General features: G+C 45.0%; 1 protein-coding gene across 2 annotated transcripts in view; it reads left to right on the top strand.

Moving 5' to 3' along the window:
• Positions 1-22,338, top strand: part of plxnc1 (plexin C1) — a 156,578-nt gene that overhangs the window by 104,244 nt on the left and 29,996 nt on the right. For both annotated transcript variants that reach the window (XM_078235229.1, XM_078235228.1), the window contains exons 20-25: positions 4,378-4,487; positions 4,630-4,689; positions 9,006-9,133; positions 11,043-11,238; positions 13,101-13,247; positions 22,129-22,315. In XM_078235229.1, the coding sequence (XP_078091355.1) occupies positions 4,378-4,487; positions 4,630-4,689; positions 9,006-9,133; positions 11,043-11,238; positions 13,101-13,247; positions 22,129-22,315 (828 nt within the window). The remainder of the gene's footprint in view (positions 1-4,377; positions 4,488-4,629; positions 4,690-9,005; positions 9,134-11,042; positions 11,239-13,100; positions 13,248-22,128; positions 22,316-22,338) is intronic.

Raw genomic sequence — 22,338 nt, 5'->3', positions numbered from 1 at the left:
AGGGAAAAAGACCTGCTTCCAGCTAGCCAGCAGAATCTATAATGCCAGGGAGAGAGAGAAAACTGCCTGCAACTTGACAAACAGAACAGCTTCTGACTCTGAACCAAAACTGAAAGTTAATCCTTGGATTCTTCTGGAGAGGAACCACTTGACTTTGACTTATCAATCAATCTTCCCCCTAATAATTTAAAAGGTCGTAAAATGCCAGACACTGCATGAAGCCCAGAGTAAAAAATAGACAAAATTTTGACCATTGAAGCAGCAATAAAAGGATTGGTAAGGAGGCAGCTGGTGCCACAATGAAAAAATCTTTTTACAACCTGCACAGAACTTGATTTTGAAAAGAAACATTTCTTAAAGGCACACTAGCGTCACAATTCTTACATTTCACACTGATAGTCCATTCAGGACAACCTTCTTGGGAGTTTTACAATGGCATAAAGTCCATTAAAAGACAATGAAGTCCATCATCCTGCATTCGTAAATAAGAATTGCCTAAGATATGAAGTATATTGTAAATTAGAAGTGCTTGATTGGTCTTCCCTAAAGGAAGCAATGCGGGAATCTCAGTGGCTCTCCAGTCAGTGGGTAAGACCTCCATTTTATCGATTATATTCAATGTGTGGGCCTCAAACAGGCGTCAGGCCCATTATTTGTAAATACAAAAATATTTTTGACTGCTTCACCGTTAAGTAAAGGAAATACATTTCTTTGGCTTCCTCAACACATATTTGTTTAACGTAGCCAAAGTTTGAAATCCCAGTTAACCACTAGTTGGATAAAGCCACAAGATTCCATGATTTTAAACAAACAAAATAAACTTTACTCTGCAAAGTCAGAGAAGTAAAATAATTTGCTATTTCCAACTTATTCTCTGACGTTCAGAATTAACATGAGGTAAATATGATTTAACAGGCAAACTGTGGTCAGACACGCCATACTGTAGGTTAAATGGCAGATGCAACCAAGACAGATCCCACAGATTTCTCAGCAACCCACTAGTGACGACTGTGAGCCACGATATCTCAGTATAACTCAGGAGGGATTTCAACTCTTCACTTTCAAAGATCTAGCCTCTGATTTTCCTCAAAGTCTGCTCCAACTTAGACAGCCTCAGTGACTACTCATCTCCCAATAGTTCGATCTCTCCTACTGAGACTGTTTTACAGGAACTGCAAAGCTGCACTCCTGCCTCTAATTTTTTACCATTCATTTTTACGAGATGTGGGCATCACTGGCCAGGCCAGCATTTATTATCCATCCCTAGTTGCCCTTCAGAAGGTGGTGGTGAGCTGCCTTGAACCGCTGTTGTCCCTTGAGGTGTAGTTACACCTACAGTGCTGTTAGGGTGAGAGTTCCAAGATTTTGGTCCAGCGATAGTGAAGGAATAGCGATATATTTCCAAGTCAGGATGGTGAGCAGCTTGAGACAAATCTTCAGGTGGTGGTGTTCCCCGGTATATGTTGCCCTTGTCCTTCTAGATGGTCGTGGTCATGAGTTTGGAAATTGCTACCTCATGAACCTTGGAGAGTTCCGGCAGTTCATCTTGTAGATGGTGCACACGGCACACTATTCATCGTTGAGGGAGGGATTGAAAGTTTGTGGAAGGGGTAGCAATCAAGCACGCTTCAATGTCCTGGATGGTGTTGAGCTTCTTGAGTGTTAATGGAGCTGTACTTCTCTCCAGGCAAGTGGAGAGAATTCCATTACACCCCTGACTTGTGCCCTTTAGATGGTGGACAAACTTTGGGGAGTCAGGAGGTGAGTTACTCACCACAAGATTCCTAGCTTTGAGCTGCTCATGTAGCCATAGTATTTATATGGCTAGTCCAGTTCAGTTTCTAGTCTAAGGTAACCCCTGGGATGTTGATAGTGGTGAACTCAATGATGGTAATGCCATTGAATGTCAAGGAGCAATGGTTATATTCTCTCTTGTTGGAGATGGTCATTTCTTGGCACCTGTGGGGCATGAATGTTATTTACCACTTGTCAGCCCAAGCCTGGATATTGTCCAGGTCTTGCTGTATTTAGACAAGAGCGGTTTCAATATCTGAGAAGTCATGAATGGTGTTAAATATTGTGCAGTCATCTGCAAACATCCCCCACTTATTACCTTATGATGGAAGGGAAGAATTCTTCATTGATGAAGCAGCTAAAGATAGTTGGGCCGAAGACACTATCTTAAGGAACTCCTGCAGTGATGTCCTGGAGCTGAGTTGATTGACCACTAACCATCACAATCATCTTCCTTTACTGGCACAATTCCAACTCTCACACAAATTGCTAGGTTCACTAAGCTGGCACAGCCCCTGGTTTTCTCTGAACCTCAGTGTCCTGGCTGCATCAATCTATAAATGGCTTGCAGGGCTTCTCCTGAGCCCTAACCCTCTCTAGCACAGGATCACTGACCTTTCACCACCTTCACAACTCCCCAGGACTTCTCATGAGCCCTAACTGCACCAAATGGCTCGCATGGCTTCTCTGTGTGCTGCAAACCAAACAAGGTGCAAACTCTAACCAAAAGCTGCACCAAATAGCCCCAGCCTTCTCTGAGTCCTAACTGCCTGGAACCTACAAACACAGCACCTTTTCAATATCAGTCTCTTCCCCTGCTGTGAAGCACTCAGATACATTGAAACCAAAAAAACTTCTTAAATTCTATCCATCTCCATGACACCATGGTCTTGTTGCACAGTGGGTAGCATCCCTGCCTCTGAGCTTGAAGGTTCAGGTTTGAGTCCCACACGGTAGGTGTGTTCATAATGTAGCCAAACAGGTTGAGTGTCAACCTGCAAAATCCTTCCAAATGTGCCAGTGGCTGGCGGTAAGAGTGAGAGAGTCTCCTGGTAAGCCACGCTTGATGTTGAATGGCGCCCCTCAGGCTATAAGCCTCTGGCAACAGACTAGCGACCTGTTCCAGGAATAACTAGCTATGGAAACAGATGAAAGTCTGCCTTAGTTTGCCACAATGTGCAGGAAGAGAATTGGAATTGGAATCCACAACGACATACTCTTTCACTGAATGCTTTTCATAGAAATCATAGGAATCCTACAGTACAGAAAGAGGCCATTCAGCCCATCGAGTCTGCGCCGACCACAATCCCACCCAGGCCCTACCCCCATATCCCCACATATTTTGCCCACTAATCCCTCTAACCTACGCATCTCAGGACACTAAGGGGCAATTTTTAGCATGGCCAATCAACCTAACCCGCACATCTTTGGACTGTGGGAGGAAACCGGAGCACCCGGAGAAAACCCACACAGACACGAGGAGAATGTGCAAACTCCACATAGACAGTGACCCAAGCCGGGAATCGAACCCAGGTCCCTGGAGCTGTGAAGCAGTAGTGCTATCTAACAAAATGTTTCTCTGGACTGCACTTCTTTACATGCAGTGTAAGCAGCACATCTCCAGCTCTCTTTCTAAATGAGACCACCTGCTGTTTCATTGCTCTTACCTTTCTAGCTATTAAACAACTGGGCCATGTTGACTTCGAAGTTAAATTAAATAAACTGCAAGCTGCTTTAGTTGCATTTATCCTATTTTCTTCAGTAAAACTTTGACCTTTCCAGAATGTTCTGGCTGTTCACGTCGACGGGCAGGATTCTCTGGTCCCGCTATAGTGAACGGGGATTTAGCTGAGCACCAAATTCTTTGTCCGCGCTTGCAGCAGCGGCAGGGTGTGAACGGCTATAAAATTCCAGCCATTGAGTCTAAAATACTAACATAAACCATGAACTAGATATTCACAACAAATTAAAATACCTCACACTAAATATGAGGAACATGGAAACAGATCTCACCAATGAAATGGGGTGCAGAGCGACTCAAGGTTTATGTGCCCTAAATAAATGGCCACTAAGCACCACACACACTCTGGGAATTAGTTGTCTTAGCACTGATATGCAAAGGGAAGAAAATAAAGGGCTACTGGGTCTTCTTGTAGGAGCTGGTTACAAGGTAACATTAGATTAGAACTAATCAGGGGCTTACAGTGTAATATAGTGTGATTAAAACTTATATTGATGAGGAATTTACAGAGTAATATTGGAGGAGAGAATTGTAACTAATATTAGAGTGGGGGTTACAGTGTAGTATTGGAGGAGAGGTTACTGAGTAATATTGTAGGGTACAGAGTAATATTGAGTGGCGGTTGCAGAATAATTTGAAGTGTGGATTACGCAGTAATATTGGAGGTGGAGTTTACAGAGTAATATTGGATGGCATTTTCAGGGAAAACCAAAGGCAGATAGATTGTTCTTCAATTCTTAATTGGGGAATTATGAGTGACTTGAAAGTGAAGTAACTGCTGGGGAAACATCCTCCACTGACTGTGTCTGAGTTAAATCAGTTAAATACTCTTTTTTTCTCAGGTTTTGTTGAGCTTCACACCGAGGGATCAGATGTACATTTAATTGATGATTGTGGCAGTATCCCATTCCTGGATTACAAACATTTTGCTGCCCGAACATTCTTTCCTGAGGTAACCTTTATAACTTTATCTTTTTCAACACATTACATATTTACAGCGATTAAATTATTTTAGAACAGGGTTTTGATAATGCCTGTGAATCTGTCTCTTAAATAACTGGGCTTACATTTTGTCCTTTTTATGCTTTCTGTAGCAGGGAAACGGAGAATATGTGCCCAACTTTGTCAGAGATCCGATCATCAATGCATCTCCGGTATGTTTTGTACTTACATCCATAACAATTATTTCCTGGAACTTTCTGGTTTGAATTATTGTACGCAATAGAGGTAAAATTGGTCCTGCATGTTAACTCCATAAACTAACTGGAGTTTGAATTGGATGATAGTGAATATGAACAAAAGAACAAAGAACAGTACAACACAAGAACAGACCCTTCGCACTCCAAGCCTGCGCCAATCACATTTACCTTTCTAACCAACCACTTATATCCCTCTATTCCCCGTTTGTTCATATGCCTATCAAAATGTGCCCAATGTAACTGCCTCAAGCACCTCACTTGGCAGTGAATTTCAGGCCCCCACCACCCTCTGTGTAAAAAAAAACATCCTCCGCACATCTCCACTGAACCTTTTCCCCTTATCTTGAACTTGTGCCCCCTTGTAATTGTCATTTCTGCCCTAGGAGGGGAGGAGGGTGGGGAGGGGAGGAGAATGGCGAGGGGAGGAAAATGGCGAGGGGAGGGGAATGGGGAGGGGGGCATGGGGTGGTGAATGGGGAGGGGGGAATGGGGTGGGGGAATGGCAAATGGGGTGAGGAATGGGGAGGGAGAAATGGGGTGGAGAATGGCGGGGTGGGGAATGGTGCGGGGAGGGCGAGGGGAGAGGAGGGTAGGGCAAGTGTTACAACTTGTGTCTTACACCTCACTCATATTACCCTGCACACGCACTGCACTCAACCCACTGTGCTTTTTCATTGAAGCCAAAGAACAGTCATTCTCCCTCGTTTGATGTTTTTCCATTGTGAGAGCCTAATTTTATTGGAGGAGGGAACCCATTTTGAATGAGTGTTAAAGCGTCCGGAAGTAGTTGATAAAATAACTCTCCAGCTCTTGGCTAACAGGAACGTGTGGGTGGTTCATGAGAAGAAAATGGGAACCCTGCTCAAGATGTTCCAAATTAGAATCCCTACAGTGCAGGAATAGGCCATTCGACTCATCAAATCTGCACCAACAACAATCCCAGACCCTCTCCCCGTAACTCCACCTATTTACCCTGCTACTCCCTCTGACACTAAGGGGCAATTTGGAATGGGCAATTAACCTAACCTGCATGTCTTTGGACTGTGGAAGGAAACTAGAGCACCCGGAGGAAACCCACGCAGACACTGGAAGAACTTATCATTCTGTGCCCTTGGCCCATAAGTTGGAGTCCATGTGCTGCCTCCTATCCTAATGACTGAGTCTGCCCCTGCACAAGTGCAGGTGGGGTATTCTCCACTAGGGCCAGACTGGCCCCAAAACCCAGAGGGTATTCGCACAAATATGTAAGCTGTCTAATGTCATGACTTCTACCACCTAAAAGGACAAGGGTAGTAGATACATGGCAAGACCACTATTTGCTAGTTCCCCACCAGGCCACTCATTATCCTGACATGGAACCATATTGCCGTTCCTATACTGTTGCTGAGTCAAAACCCTGGAACTCCTTCCCTAACAGCACTGTGGGTGTACCTACATAACATGGACTGCAGAAGTTCAAGAAGGTGGCTTACCACCACCAAGGGAAATTAGGCACAAAATTAGAATAAAAGAAACAGAATGGATGGCACAGTGGTTAACACTGCTGCCTCACAGCTCCAGCCACCCAGGTTCAATTCCAGCCTTAGGTGACTGTGTGGAGTTTTCGTGTTCTCCCCGTGTCTGCGTAGATTTCCTCCAGATACTCCAGTTTCTTCCCACAGTCCGAAAGACGTGCTGGTTAGATGCATTGGCCATGCTAAATCCTCCCTCAGTGTACCCGAACAGGTGCCGGAGTGTAGCGACTAGGGGATTTTCACAGTGACTTCATTGCAGTGTTAATGTAAGCCTACCTGTGACACTAATAAACTTTTTAAAAAACTGTCAGAGAGTCGGTGCAGACTTGATGAGCCAAATGGCCTCTTCTGCACTATAGGGATTCTATGAGAAGGGGAAGACACTAGAATAAAAGCAAAGTACTGCAGATGCTGGAAATCTGAAATAAGAATGGAAAATGCTGGAAAAATTCGAGCAAAGATGATGGGGGAGCTAGGAGATTGTGACAAAGATGTATGGGGCACAAGACAAAGTAAGTGTAATGGCATTGTCTGGTGACCTTCACAGACCATAATACTACCATAATAGGTAGGAGCAGAAGTAAGCCATTTGGCCATCAAGTCTGCTCCACATTTGATGAGATCATGACTGATCTGATGTATCTTTCCTTCGATAAGGAACCAAGTTGTTCACAGTATTCCAGCTGTGGTTGAACTGGTTTAGCAAGACTTCCCTTTTTTTGCCACTGGCAATGCACACCCATCTGGTCCACTGGCAATGTATACTCACCTTGTCCATTGGCAATGTGTGCCTACCTGGTTCACTGGCAGTGTGTACTCACCTGGTTCACTTTCAATGTGTATTCACCTTGTCCACTGGCAATGTATACTCACCTCGTCCATTGGCAATGTGTACTCGCCTGGTCCACTGGCAATGTGTACTCACCTGGTCCACTGGCAATGTGTACTTACCTGGTCCACTGGCAATGTGTACTTACCTGGTCCACTGGCAATGTATACTCACCTCGTCCATTGGCAATGTGTACTTACCTGGTCCACTGGCAATGAAGATCAGCTAGATCAAGATGAGTGAAGTCCAAGATAGCAGAAATGTCATCCAACATGTTGGAAATCACCTGCAAAGCAATGAATAGACACTCACAGAAGGAACTCTGTCAGCAAAAGCCTTTACTTACCCAAAGGAAGCAATTGTCCTTTTTCAGTCTTTAAAGGCTTTTCAGATTATCAATTTTGCAGAACGGTCATGACAGGTTCCATTCAGCTTGAGAAATTCAGCTGTTAACACTGAGGAAAAGGCTAAATTTACAATTATCTTTTAACATATTCAATAACAGACCAGACAGGTTCACTGGGTGTTTCGCTCGCACCTCCAAACACACTCCTGGTTAAAGGCAAAGATGAGCAGGATCATGTCCGGTTTCCTACACGCCAGGCTCACAAACACCCACTGTCCCCGCCTCTCCAACCCACCCTACACATAGAACATAGAACAGTACAGCACAGAACAGGCCCTTCGGCCCACGTTGTTGTGCCGAGCTTTGTCTGAAACCCAGATCAAGCTATTTCCTCCCTATCATCCCGAAGTACTCCATGTGCCTATCCAATAGCTTCTTAAATGTCCCTAAAGTTTCTGACTCCACTATCACTGCAGGCAGTCCATTCCACACCCCAACCACTCTCTGAGTAAAAAACCTACCTCGGACATCCTTCCTATATCTCCCACCATGAACCCTATAGTTATGCCCCCTAGTTACCACTCCATTCACCCGAGGAAATAGTCTTTGAACGTTCACTCTATCTATCCCCTTCATTATCTTATATACCTCTAGCAAGTCTCCTCTCAACCTCCTCCGCTCCAAAGAGAAAAGCCCAAGTTCCCTCAACCTTTCCTCATAAGACCTACCCTCCAAACCAGGCAGTATCCTGGTAAATCTCCTTTGCACTCTTTCCAGTGTCTCCACATCCTTCTTATAGTGAGGTGACCAGAGCTGCACACAATATTCCAAATGTGGTCTCACCAAGGTCCTGTACAGTTGCAGCATAACCCCACGGCTCTTAAACTCAAACCCCCTGTTAATAAAAGCTAACACACTATAGGCTTTCTTCACGGCTCTATCCACTTGAGTGGCAACCTTTAGAGATCTATGGATATGAACCCCAAGATCTCTGTTCCTCCACATTCTTCAGAACCCTACCTTTGACCCTGTAATCCACATTTAAATTCGTCCTACCAAAATGAATCACCTCGCATTTGTCAGGGTTAAACTCCATTTGCCATTTTTCAGCCCAGCTCTGCATCCTATCTATATCTCTTTGCAGCCTACAACAGCCCTCCACCTCATCCACTACTCCACCAATCTTGGTGTCATCAGCAAATTTACTGACCCACCCTTCAGCCCCCTTCTCCAAGTCATTTATAAAAATGACAAATAGCAGAGGACCAAGCACTGATCCCTGTGGCACTCCGCTGGTAACCGGTTTCCAGTCCATTGGATGCAATCTTACCGCCCGTTCATGCCACACTCCAGCTGCAGTGAAGATGGAGATTTTGGTGACAAGCCAAATCTCCATTCACTGCAGCAGGATGGGAAAATCCCATTGGTATGAATGATCAAAAAATTCCCGCCATTATGATTTCAGAAGGTATTTTCCATTAATACTGAAAATATCTGATCCACCGTTCTAGATTAACGACAAAATAACCTGTGTATGAAGAGATTTTATCCAACCATCTTCCCATTACTGTTTTATTTGAAGCTGGCACATGGAGAAGACAATCTGAATGAAGGATATAATGCCTTGTACAACTTCCTGAGTGACAAACAGTTTTTGGTGACTTTAATACACAGTCTTGAGCAACAAAAGGATTTCTCCATTAAAGACAGGTTAGTTAATTAACATCTCTATGAGTTAATTGCTTTTCAATACAGTTAGGCTTTCTTTAGTTCCTCGGGTTGATCCCCTCAGAATGCTATTATCATTGTCAATATGTGATACTGAGAGAGTGGTTCAGAGGGTTTAACCAGAATTAACTGTGTTTTGTATCAGAACAAATGCACTCAATAATCACTTTTCCTTTGGTTAAGTCTTTATATTCATATGGGGCTTCGGGAGGAAGGAGTTACTAAAAATAGTTAATTGTCTGTTGCGGTGGATATAGAGATGGTGGAGATTACTGGGACAATCGCATATGTTCATTTGCAAAAGTAAACGACCAGGTAAGGAGGGATAGAGTGACTTGCCTCTTTTCCCACTCCTTGTTTGACCTTAACAAGTGTTATTAAAAGGATAAACTTGCCAATTCAGTGAATATTTACCTGTTTATGTGCTGTGACTGTAAAGAGTGACTCCAAGAGTTCCCTTCTAGGCTACAATCCAGTGTCCAAAGTGATTATACCCAATGCTTGTTCCACACCCAATTGAATGCCCAGGTGATTGTCCGGATGTTTTGTTACTGGGGTCAGGAGTTAGTCTATTTACACTCCTCCAAGGTGATTGTTTCTGATGAGGTTTTCTGGACAGGCTGACTCAATTTTAATGGCTTGGAAACCTGTAAGGTACAGTGATGTAAATGTTCATTCATCTTAGTAGCTGTTGTTTTAAGTCACTTTTTAAAAGAATGTTGGTGTTCACTCCTTTTCAAACTCCATCAGTGTTTTTCAACCCATGGCTTTATAACAACATGATAACAGTACATGCATCATTAGGAACTTAAATAGAATTGGTGATTATCAAAACCATGGAAATAAGCATGCAGTTCCTCCAGCCTATTCTGTGATTCAACTAGATTCTGGCTGATCTGTGTCTTAGACCCATTTCCTCCCCCCCCCCCCCCCAGCTCCAGATCCCTTGATATCTATTGATCTCAGGCTTGAAAGCTCCAATTTACATCCACGGACCTTTGAGTGAGAGAGTTACAGATTTCACTACCCTTTGTTTTAAGCAATGCTTGAAAGTAATTGCATTGGAAGCAACTCAGAGAGGATTCACTAATCTGATTCCTGGGATGAAGGGTCTGTCTTATGGAAAAGCTTGAACAGGTTGAGCCTCTACATATTGGAGTTTAGAAGAATAAAAGGTGATCTTATTCAAACACATAAGATCCTGAGGGCTACCAGAATAAATGCTGAGAGGATGTTTCTCTTTTTTGCAGAATCTAGAACTAGGGGGTAGAGTTTCAAAATAAGGAGTCACCCATTTAAGATGGCGACTAGGAATTTCTTCTCTTAGAGGATCGTTAGTGTTTGGAATTCTCTCCCACAGAGAACAGTGAAGGCTTGGTCATTGAATATATTTAGGGCTGAGTTAGACAGATTTTTGATTGACAAGGGAGTCAAGGGTACGAGAGTACAGGCAGGGAAATAGAGTCAGGTTACATCAGGTCAGCTATGATCTCATTAACTGCCAGATCAGACTGCAGGGGTAGAATGGTCTACTTCTGTTCCTATTTCTTATGTTCTTATGCTTCTTGATTTCATTCCTGAATGGCTTAACTCTAATTTGAAGTCTATGCCCATGTGTTCTGGCTTCCTCACTGGAGAAAACAGCTCCACATTTTAAACACCTCAATTAGATCACTCTAAATCTTCTAAACTCAAGGGAATACAATCCAGCTTTAATTTAACCTGTTATGCCCTGGTGTCTTATATGTTCACTGATGTAAAACTCTATCCATGTGCTGGCGTTCAAGAGAGTAAACACTGAGCTGGACTCTGACTTTAGAGCAGTATCCAAACACTGTCATCTGAATTCCTAGATGCCACTCTAACAATGCCAATTATTTCTCATTAACAGGTGTAAGTTCGCTTCGTTCCTCACCATTGCATTTCACAGTAAATTAATTTATCTGACAAGTGTGCTTGATCACCTCCTCAAAGACTTGATGGATGGATCGACGGCCCAGCCAAAGCTGCTGTTACGTCGCACAGAGACGGTGGTTGAGAAACTGTTAACCAATTGGGTGTCCCTGTGCATGTACGGCTTTCTGAGGGTAAGGACTATTCACAGTGTGCTTTGGAGTCATGGTGCATGGTGGGTGTAATTTTGGCTATTGTAAAGTCCCTTCTTGCAGTTCAGTTTTCAAATCATCCTGATTTATTCTTTAATTCTTGGAGTGTGCGAATCACTAACATTTATTTCCCACCCCTAACTGCCCCAAGAAGGTGGTGGTGAGTCAGTTTTCTGAACTTCTGGGTAGCAGTTTGATATACCTGAGCACTTTGCTTTGGCGCTTCTTGAGTTAGCCATATTGGTGTGGGACTGGAGTCACACGTAGTCCAGACTGGGTAAAGACAGCTGGTTTCTTTCCCTGAAGAACACTGGTAAATCAGTTGAGTTTTTGCAACAGTCTGGCAGCCATGATCTTACTGAATGGTGGAGCAGGCTCAAGGGGCTGAGTGGTCTCTACTTAGTGCTCCTAATTTCCAGACTTTAAAAAACTGAATTCAAATTCACAAACTGCCATGATAGGATTATGAACTCAATTTTCCTGGAGAATTGGTTCTGTAACTTACCCACTACACCAATGGTAAATTTGCTAACAGCTGTTCCTCTTAGGGGAAGAAATTGTGTGACCCTGATGGGTTTGCAGTAAATTTTTCAGCAGAGACGATGCTGAGTCAAACGTTCCAGGATGGTCTTGGGTATTGAGTTATACCAACTAAAAACATCTCGGATCTTTGCTGAGTTAGTCATTCATAGTTGAGGTCACAGTAAGAATGCTATATTTGGCCTCATGACCTCTACATTAAAGGGAAGTTTTTTTCAGCCCGAGTTTTTGATCCTGATTGTAAAAATTCACTTAACACTGTTGAGTTCACAGCAAACAGAGAATTTCCGCCTGCAGGCTAAGCTTTCAAACAAACTGAGAACTGTATCTGATGCTTACTGAGAACAGGATGTGCTGACAAACAGAGTTATCCTTTAACTATGATTTTAATGCCCTAGAAACCAGTGAACTGACCACCACCCACACATATCTGCTAACAAACTGTCAGATGTTTAGAGGAAATCAATAGTCTTCCCAATGTGCACGTTGTGGACAAAACTTTCAGCTCATGCTGGGTTTAAATGGTTGAAATGATTAAAAAAGGAACTGGCTGGAGGGAAGAACAGGCATCTGATATCATTCCCTTTTCATGCACCACCAACCCCCCCATGACATGCATATCCCACTGCAGTTCAAGGTTCTGCATTATCCCAGGTACCTAACTAATGTTAATTCCTCAATTAACTTCACTAAAACAGATGATATGGTTATTATCAAATTGCTGTTTATGGGGGCTTTATGTGTATAAATTAACTATTGTGTTTCCCATATCAGTGCATTGACCAAACTTCAAAAAGACACTCACCTTTAAAGCTCTTGGGACGGGCCGTAAGACTGAATGTAGGGACAATGTTTCTTTTGGCTGGGGCTGGGGGAGCGGGTAGGGGTGTCTCGAACAAGGGGTAACAGTCTGAGAATAGGGGTAGGCTATTAAGGACTGTGATGGGGAGAACTTTCTTCACTTAGAGAGTGGTGGACTTATGGAATTCTCTACCACAGAAGCTGTGAGGGCCAAGCCACTAAATATACTTAAGAAGAAAATAAATAGAGTTCCAGACTCTAAAGGCCAAGGGGTATGGGGAGAGAGCTGTAGTATGGCATTGAGATGGAGGATCAGCCATGATCAAAATAAATGGCGGAGCTGGCTCGAAGGGCCGAACAATCTCCTGCTCCTATTTTCTATGTTTGTGTCCTAAGGTTTTGAAAGGTGCTATAGAAATGCCAGTCTTTCTTTCTTTTAATAATTTGGTTTCATTAAATGGCTGATGTATTTCTCATGAGAGTTGTTGTTTTTCTGAATGTAGGAATCTGTTGGCGAGCCGTTATTTAAGTTAGTGTCAGCAATAAAGCAACGGATCAACCTGGGTCCAGTGGATGCAGTCAGTGGTAAGGCATTATACACACTAAACGAAGACTGGCTATTGTGGGAGGTTACAGACTTTAAAACTCTGGTACGTACAATCTTAATGAAAGCAGAAAACTAATTTGCACATGTTAATTAATTGTCATTAACTGAATAACTCCTTGCTGCTACTAAACTCTGGTTTAAATGTAATATATGCTATGTAATAGGGTGGAATCTTGAGCCTACATTTACCGTCCGCGGGAATAGTACACGGGCTCAAAATGCGGAGAGTGTTAAAAAGCGTGATTCTTGCCGCGAGATCACATTTTCTGATATTGAACTAACTTTGCTAGTGGAGAGACATGGAACACGCTGGAAAAGGCCAGGAACCTAATTTGATTGCATCAGCATATCATTAACGAGCATTCAGTCTGGGTACTGAACCCGCACCGAATATTCAGCTGGTGTCAGCATGACGTCACATCAGCACCATTTACAAGAGCCCTATGTAAGTGTGAACCTGGCGCCGTCACTTTTGAGGGGGATATCGGAGATGAGCGCTCAGGCGACCATTACTCCCCGGGCAGTCCAACACTCAAGGAGCACCAGGAAGAATGCTGGGGATGCACACTTTCAGCTCAGGGACAAGGTGAAGGTCACTGTCACCATCGTGGGGGGTTGGGAGTGTGTTTGGATAACTCAGAGACCTTACCTTCTCTTCATATTGGGTCACCTCCTACGCTGAGGGGATATGCTGACTGCCAAGCAGGCATCTCCTCTTGGTTTCTCCATGCTGTATTAGTGTTCAAACTGTAGCTGAGTGGGTGCCCTTCCTTGCTGGTGCTGCAAACGGAGTGGAAGGCAGCCACAACAAAGGGGTAGTACTGGTTGCAACTGTGAGGTACTGGGGACTTGCTTTGGGATAGGGCAGTCTGAAGGGCAGTGTGGGGATATCAGTGATGAGAGCTACTCTGCCTCAAGACTCATAAAGACCTTCTCACTTAGGGGAAGGTGAATGCAGTGAAACCTACAATCCTCATTCTATTAATGGTGTGAGACCAGTGGGAATTATTGGACAGGAAGTTTAAATCCACTTCTCTGCGAACTCTGACTTTCAGCACGAGCACTAAGAATGCACTGATTGCTCTCATGCAAGGCTGCTTAACTGCACAGCATTGAAGAGGCTGAAGAACGAGACCGTCATCTAGGAAATTGCTTGAAAAGCTAATTGCATGCCTCAGCTGCGTCTCATCAAGGTGAATGTTGTTGCCAGAGCAACTAACTGATGATTCTTGGAGGCGTCTACCATGCCAGTTTATATATATCCTGAGCTAGATCTAGTTGCACAGTCTGGGGACCAAGGTTAATTAACCCTTTGGAACACCAAGCCCCAAGAATGTAGACATGACTTTCAATAGGAGCCTTAGCAGTACACAGCTCACATTGGACCACCCCTTGGCAAGGTAGGATGGTGATAACTGGTACCACTCCCCCTGTTCAATATCATATTTGGCATCATTTTTGAAGTGTCCCGTCAGGATACAGACCTTATTATCATGCATTCTGAGGGATGCACTATAGTGCTGTGCAGGGCCGGGACTTATGTTCTTTGGTGGGGCTGAAAGGATGGGGGTTGGTGGATATAAAATATGTGGGTCAGATGCCAAGAGACAATAGAGGCTCAACACTATTCATCCAACTGGAGCACAGAGAAGCTATGTGGAGATGTGGCTGCAGCATCAGAGGGGATGGTGTGAGGTAGGGCAGTAATGGGAAGCACTAGGGTTCAAGTTACAGACACGTGGCGCAATGAGGATTAGGTTCTGTTACAACTCTTCAGCGCTCATGGTAGTGTTCTTACTCTTTCAGTGCATGATTCATGAAAATCATGGGGCCTGTTGAGTTCTACTTCCTACTGATCGAGATTGACCAGCAACAGAGACAATGACATGCTGCTGGACATAGCAGGGACCAGCAGCCTGCACCAGTAGCTTACAGCTGCTTGGGGAGCAGGACTGCACACGGCAGAACAATGTTGGAAACAGTGGCGGCTAACAGTCTTCTGGCATCGGTGTTCCTACCTTCAGTTGTCCACGCTGCAGTGCTTGAGAAGACTGCATCTATCCGGGGACAGTGGACCACCTCTGCCACATACTGCACAAGCTGGCACCACATGAAACTGGAGGACACCCAATGTCTGTGGCCGTTAAATTTATAGCTGCTGTGAACTTCATTTACGACCACACAATGCCCTTCATGCACATGTGTCCCCATTTCCCGAGGAGCGCCCATGACAGTTGCATCTTGGACCGCTCACAGATCCCAGCTGTCTTTGAGGGAAATCGAATCCAATGGGGATGTGGGAAGTTTCACCATGGTGCACCTTTGCCTATGGTTAAAGCGAGTAGTTGGTGTGAGGCAGGTTCTGCCACAAGTGCTGCAGGTGAAGTTGTTATCAGATGTGCTGTGGTTGTTTTTGGTGTTGGTGTCTGTTACCAAGTTGCTGTCGCTGATCACCATAGTGGTGCATTCTATTTTCCTTTGTCGTCAGCTAGTGTCTCCCAGGTGCAAAAATCTATATTCAGGGCATTCCTTTCATGTTTACAACATCTCTGATGTGGAACTTGAATGTCCCACTGCTCATCTGTGTCTGGTCACCTCGCCATACAGATAATGCAGGAAGTTGCCTCAGTGCCAACATACTTGGGAGCTCTGGCCTTTGAGAGAACATTTGTCATTTTGTTTTCCATGAATTTTCCAGAATGTGCCAGGAGTGGTAAAGGTGACAGATGGTCAAAGCCGGAAAGCTTACAACCTTTAAAAAATATTTGGATGAGCAGTTGAAATGTCATAATATTCAGGGAGATTGGACAAGTGTAAATAAATGGGATTAGTGTGCCTTTAGTGGTGGATATTGTCAGTGCAAACTCGATGGGCCGAAGGACCTCTTCTGCACTGTGTGACTCTTTGACTCCGTTGACAAGCGGTCAGTATAATCGGCATGGAAAATCTCGTCCCTCCCCCACATCATTTACCAAGACAGCCTAGAATGTGCAGTAATGAACATTCATTGGGTTAATGAGTGAGCCTTCAATTCCAAAACTGGCTGAGACAGAAATTTAGACAGAACCACAAGAAAGTAGTTAATAGAGACATGGGGAAAGACAGAAAGTTACAGAAAGGATGGTTAAGGGAGTGTCATGCATAAAGAGATGACAGCATGAATACATGGGAGCCATGTACAAAAGGAGAGAAAGTAATAACAGGTGGTTACTGAGCTGTACCCCTCATGAGTTATCACTCTCAGGGAATTGGAAAGGTTCATTGATAGCATAGTGGTTCAGCAATAATGCTCTCGACTATTGACCTAAATTTCAAATCAAGTCACGTCCAGAGGCTTGAGCACATAACCATTGTCGTACTGAGGGAGTTTCCAGAGTTTCTGTCTTTCAAATTAAATGTTACATTGAGGCTGTGTCTGTTCTCTCAGACAGACACAAAAATTGACTGGAAACTAGTGAATTTCCCAGTTAGCAGGTGTCCTGATCAACATTTCTCCCTCAACCAAAACCTAAAGCACAGTGGTTAGCACTGCTGCTTCACAGCTCCAGGGTCCCGGGTTCGATTCCCGGCTCGGGTCACTGTCTGTGTGGAGTTTGCACATTCTCCTCGTGTCTGCGTGGGTTTCCTCCGGGTGCTCCGGTTTCCTCCCACAGTCCAAAGATGTGCGGGTTAGGTTGATTGGCCAGGTTAAAAAAATTGCCCCTTGGAGTCCTGGGATGTGTAGGTTAGAGGGATTAGCGGGTAAAATATGTGGGGGTGGGGCCTGGGTGGGATTGTGGTCGGTGCAGACTCGATGGGCCGAATGGCCTCCTTCTGCATTGTGGGGTTTCTATGATTTCTATGATAAAGCAAAGTTTTCCGGTAATTATTTCATTGCTGTTTGTGACAGCTTTATATCGTAAAACTGACCGCCACATTTCCTAGCCTACAGAGTAACCACAGTGCAACAAAACAAGTATTTCATTAGCTTTGGGACATCCTGAAGTTGTGAAAGGCAGAGGTGCAAGTTCTTTCTTTTTGAGCTCCGACTTCAGAGAACCAGTAATCATTGTTCTGCTTTTTTCTGTTGGTCTAATGTTTTAATTCTGCAAAGTCATGTTCCTGACAAAATGATAAAATTACCTACATCAGTTCCTTTTTTATTTAACCACTTAGCTCCTGTCTTGTGTTAATGTATGGGGAAAATGGTTCCATTTACAAACTGTAGTACATTATTTTTCTTTTGCTCATGTGGACAAACTGCTCCCGACCGCTGCGTGCATTTTGCACAAGGAAAAGAAGGGACATCTTGCATTTATACAGCATGTTAGTATCTCTCCAAAACTCTCTCAAACCACATTGCGCACAACAAGTTACCTCAAGTGAAGTATAGACAAACATGAAAGCTACTTTCAACATAGTTGAATCCTGCGTTGAAATAAGTAACCAGTGGCCATAGGTTTCCCAGTTGAATTTCAAATTATACTTAAATTAACACCTTAGTTGAAAGATGATGGGGGTGATTTAGGGCCCACACACACTATCTGCAGTAATGGCGGCGTTTGTTCAAAATTCGGAGATTTGTGCCGGTGAGTTTCTTAGCTCCGATCTTCCTGGCCCCTCAGCTGTGGTGTGGCCGGAAACATGCCATGGGACTGCAGAATGCTCATTTTAATACATTAGCATTTCATTTGCTGGAAGTCCCTCCAAGACTCCCCCCACCATCCCCCCCTCATCAGATATTCAGTAGGCACCAGTGTGGCCATTTACAACAGGTCTACAGAAACCGAGGGGGGGGGGTTTCAGAGGTGAGTGCTCAGGCAGCCAGCACCCTCCATGGTGTACACTGCTCAGGAGGCATTGGAGAAGACTTGGGGGACACGAATAAGTTCAACTCGGGGCCGGGGGTGGAGGTCCCAAAATTGCCATTTCAGGGAGAGGGGTCGGGAAGGGTCTCTTGCAGGCCTTCTCTATCCTTCATGTCAGGGTGCCCCCTGCTCTAAAAGGGGTTACAAAGGCTGGTATGGAGGCAGCGCTTCCCGTGTCCTCTTTCCTGGATTCCTGTCCATATCACAGCTTAGGGAGTGCCCTTCCTTAGTGAGGGCTGGCAAGAGGATGGGAGGGACATAGCACTGCCATTCTCACACTCCACAGAGATGAGACGTCCAGTGAGCGCGGTGGTTCCCCCAAACTTGGTGGTAATAACGGACAGGATGGATGAACAAAGTGAAATTTATTGACAAATATTCAGAATAAAATGGTGACCTATATTTACCTGGAGGTGTGTCGCTCACAGGGTGGGGGCTGTCGGATGGGCTGGAGATGCCCAAGATCCCTTGGCTGGCGGCCCCAAAGCTGTATTCCTGCTGATCCTCTTCCCTTCAGGTTCCCGGGGCCCCCTGTGCTCTTTCATGGGATGGGGGGCAGTTGGAGTGAGATCCAGAAGCCCTGCCATCCTCTGGTGCTGACACCCATGGATTCCCACCAGTGCCCGCACTATGCAGTTGAAGCCCTGCACCATGGGGCAGACACCTTCTGCCATGGAGTGCACATCCTGCACTAAAGTCTCCACTCTGGATGTCAGCCTCGCAGTGATGGCCTCAGTCCACTGCAGTGACTCCACCATCTCCTTGGATAGAAGGCAATGGGACTCTTTCCATTGGCCTTGCAGTCCAAGGAGAACTGCTGTCATCCCTTCCTGATACTCACGACTCTGCCTTTGCAGCACCAGCAGCTGTGGGATGACTGGGCCCAGGGACACATCATCACCCTGAGGCTCAGCAGAGTCCTGGGCTCCTGCATTCCTCCCAGTGCCGGTTCTCTGGGACATCTCTGCCTCTGCCTGCTGTGATCGTCAGCTGTGAGGTGGTCACCAATGAGTGACCCAGAAGCCTGCCCACCGAGGTGTGAGTATCTGTGCTGGTGCCGGGTGCGGGTGACAGCTGGGACGCATTCTCCACAGTGGGGTCAGAGAAGTCCTCCTCTGCACTGCTGGAGTCCAGTTGTTCCAGGCGGCGTGAGGATGGTCTGGCCTGTTTCGGTGGTCAGCCTGCGAGAGAGGCCACATGGCATCAGTGCATTACATGGGACACAGAGGGAACATTGTTTACCCACTTGAACCTTGAGAAATGACACATTGTGTTGAGGATTCCCACATTTCTTTGCTGTTCTCACTTCACTAGCAGCACAGGCACGCTCTTCCTCCTCCCCAGCCAGCTTGAGGGCTCACTGCTCAAAACATGAGCGGCTTTGCAGCTTGGGCATGACTCTCGCTGGTTGTGCTTGCTGACACCTGTTATACTCTAATTTGTCCTGCACGGACATGGATAGAGAGAGTGTAGGTGGGAGTGTGGACATTTAAGACAGTGATGTGGTGTGGCAGGCACGGGGCTTGAGTGGTAGCTGGAATGTGCGGAGCAGAGCAGCTACTGGGGGAACAAGGTGATTGTGGGAGGGATGGGGGGAAACTGGTGCCTGTTGTTGGCAGAAGCCAAGGCTGAGTGTGAAAGGGTGCGAGGGGTCCGGTGGGAGAGTGGGGGTGGTTTACTTAACCTGGCTGAGCTAAGAAGGCCATTCATCTTCTTCCGACACTGCCGACCCGTCCTATTCTGTACTGCACTTGCACTCACCAGGACTGCCACTGCATCCCAGATGGGGATGGCCACCCTGCTGGACAGCCATCTCCTGGAGTGTGGGTATAGGGTTTCAGCCTCTGCACCACTCCATCAAGCAGTCTGGTGACCAGCAGTAATAATGACTACCGTCTCCTCCATTAGGAGAAGACATACAGTTATATCTATCATTCACCAGACAGATCCTACTGCCTGCAGTTGTGTGCCATCTTATTCTGCAACAGATAGGGAACTGTGTCAGCGAGTGTAGTGTGATGTGTTTTGAGTAATGTGGTTGTCACAGGTATATAATTGGCTGTGTGCAAGCTGTAAGATGTGGGTGAGAGATTTTCAGCAAGAGTGTGTGAGAGAGGGTGGGGTAAAGCTACAAGTGTTAGATCAGAGTCTTGGTTGATCGAGATTGTTGGTAAATGAGTGGTGGAGTATATGATGTGTTTCTCAGTGTGAGACTTTTGGTGCAGTTGGTGGGAAATAACATTCACACACGTGAGGTCATTGATGGTGTTGTATGTAGATCCTCAACGTGAAACTCCTGACAGTGACTGTCACAGCTTCTGCTCCCAATTCCATTGTAAACTTTGTCTGGAGGGTCTCTTTTGCATAGATGACCTTTCTCCCCTGCACTGGATCATGCTGTCTGCCATGTTGGGCCATTGCTGAGTCTTTCCCAGAACAGAATCAATTGTAGAATGACTTCCACCACCTACTTCAGCCAGAATACACCTCCCCTTTAGGGCAGACTAGCTTTAAGTGGTGAAGGCATCACAATTTTACATTCCCTGCTCAGACATGCAGCCATTCAATAGCATGCAGGGCTCTGGCTGCATACAACAATCATGTAAATGGAAAGGCAGGAAAAAGTTTCTGAAATATCGCAATCCCCAGACCTATTTGGGAGTTACTGAATTTCATGGCTGACACCTCTGACTGTGTAGTATCCCTTAAGTACTGCACTGGAATGTGGGCCTAACGTGTATATGAGTGGCTTGTGAATCCCAGCCTTCTGAGCCAGAGACAAGATTGCCAGCAACAAACAGAAGCTGACATATGAGTACATTGTACCGCTCAGAGACATTATGAGGCTTTGTTGTGGCTCTGTGGATCAAACTCAGAGTTATGTTTCCTGCCCCATGAGTGATTGGTGGGGGTGGGTTAGTGTTTGAAACTTGGCCTGAATCAACGTGAAGTCAGTGCTCCATTTGCTGTCCCAGATAGGAACAGGGGGAGGCCACTCAGCCCCATGGGCCTGTTATGCTAGTCAACCAGATCATGCTGTTTTGTATCTGAATACCATCTTGCTCTTTAATCTGTAATACCCTCACCTAACAAAAGTCTCTCAATCTCAGTTCTAAAATGTCCAATTGAGCTCCAGCCTTATCAGCTTTCTGTTGGAGAGAGTTCCAGAACTTGTGTATGTTTTTGCTGAAACTATCCCTGAATGGCCTGGCTCTAATTTTATGTTTATGTCCTCTTGTTCTGGACTCCCCACCAGAGGAAATATTTTCTCTCCCTCTACCCTGACTCCTTTAATCATTTAAATACCTCCATTTGATCACCTTTAACCTTCTAAACTGAAGGGAATACAAGTCTCATCTATGTGACCTGTCCTCACACTTCACCTCTTTGTCCCAGTATTATGTTGGTGAACACAAGAAGCTGGAACCAATATCAGGTTTGGACCTCATTAGGATGCAGTGGGCATTCTGTTCAGTTCACTTAACTGGGAGGCAGGAAAATCTAGCAACTCCTTGAACAAACTCTGCTAGAAGATGCTAATACAGTGATGCATGAGGTGATTGAGAAAACTCTGCTACAGATGTTCATATGGTGTGTGGGGCAGAGGGAAGTGGGGGGGACAGTGCCTAATTATCATCTGACGGAAGACAACAGTCTGAGTGTGAAGCCAGGAGGAGCAGTGCTGCTGCACTGGGTGTAACCTGTGAAGCTGTGGTGTTGTTAAACTTCTTACTGTGTAACCTGTGAAGCAGATAATGTCCAATTCTGCTCCAGCTATTGCACTCAGTCTTACAGTCTTTTTATTTCTCACTTGACTTGCGTGTAACTTGAATCAACAACAATTCTGACATGAACCCCAGGAATATTCTTCAACACCATTCATAAATGATTTGTGTGACATAAGGTGTGGAACTTTGTCAGATACCTTCTGAAAATCCACTTTGGGGAAGCTCCCAGCAGTTCATAGTCTGAAAGGTCACTGTGACATTTTGCGCAGGTTAATGTCATAATGATGAAATGGTGAAGATAGTCTTGAATGTGTTGGGCCTTATTACAATGTGATCTCTCTCCTGGCAGAAACTGGATGTTTCATTTCAGCTGAACACTGAGGCTGATGATGACAGTGATCTGGACAGCAAGCCCACTCTTGAAGTAGATGTTCTGGATTGTGACACTGTAGGTCAAGCAAAGGAGAAGATTTTTGAGACATTCTTCAACAAATTTGGTTATTCACAGAGGTTCCAAATGGAAGACATTGACCTGGGTAATTTCTCTTATGCATTTTCA

This window comes from Mustelus asterias, chromosome 19, assembly GCF_964213995.1.
Source record: "Mustelus asterias chromosome 19, sMusAst1.hap1.1, whole genome shotgun sequence".
Taxonomy (NCBI): Eukaryota; Metazoa; Chordata; class Chondrichthyes; order Carcharhiniformes; family Triakidae; genus Mustelus; species Mustelus asterias.
Note: the sequence above shows the minus strand (reverse complement) of the source record. Positions and strands in the feature narration are given on the sequence as shown.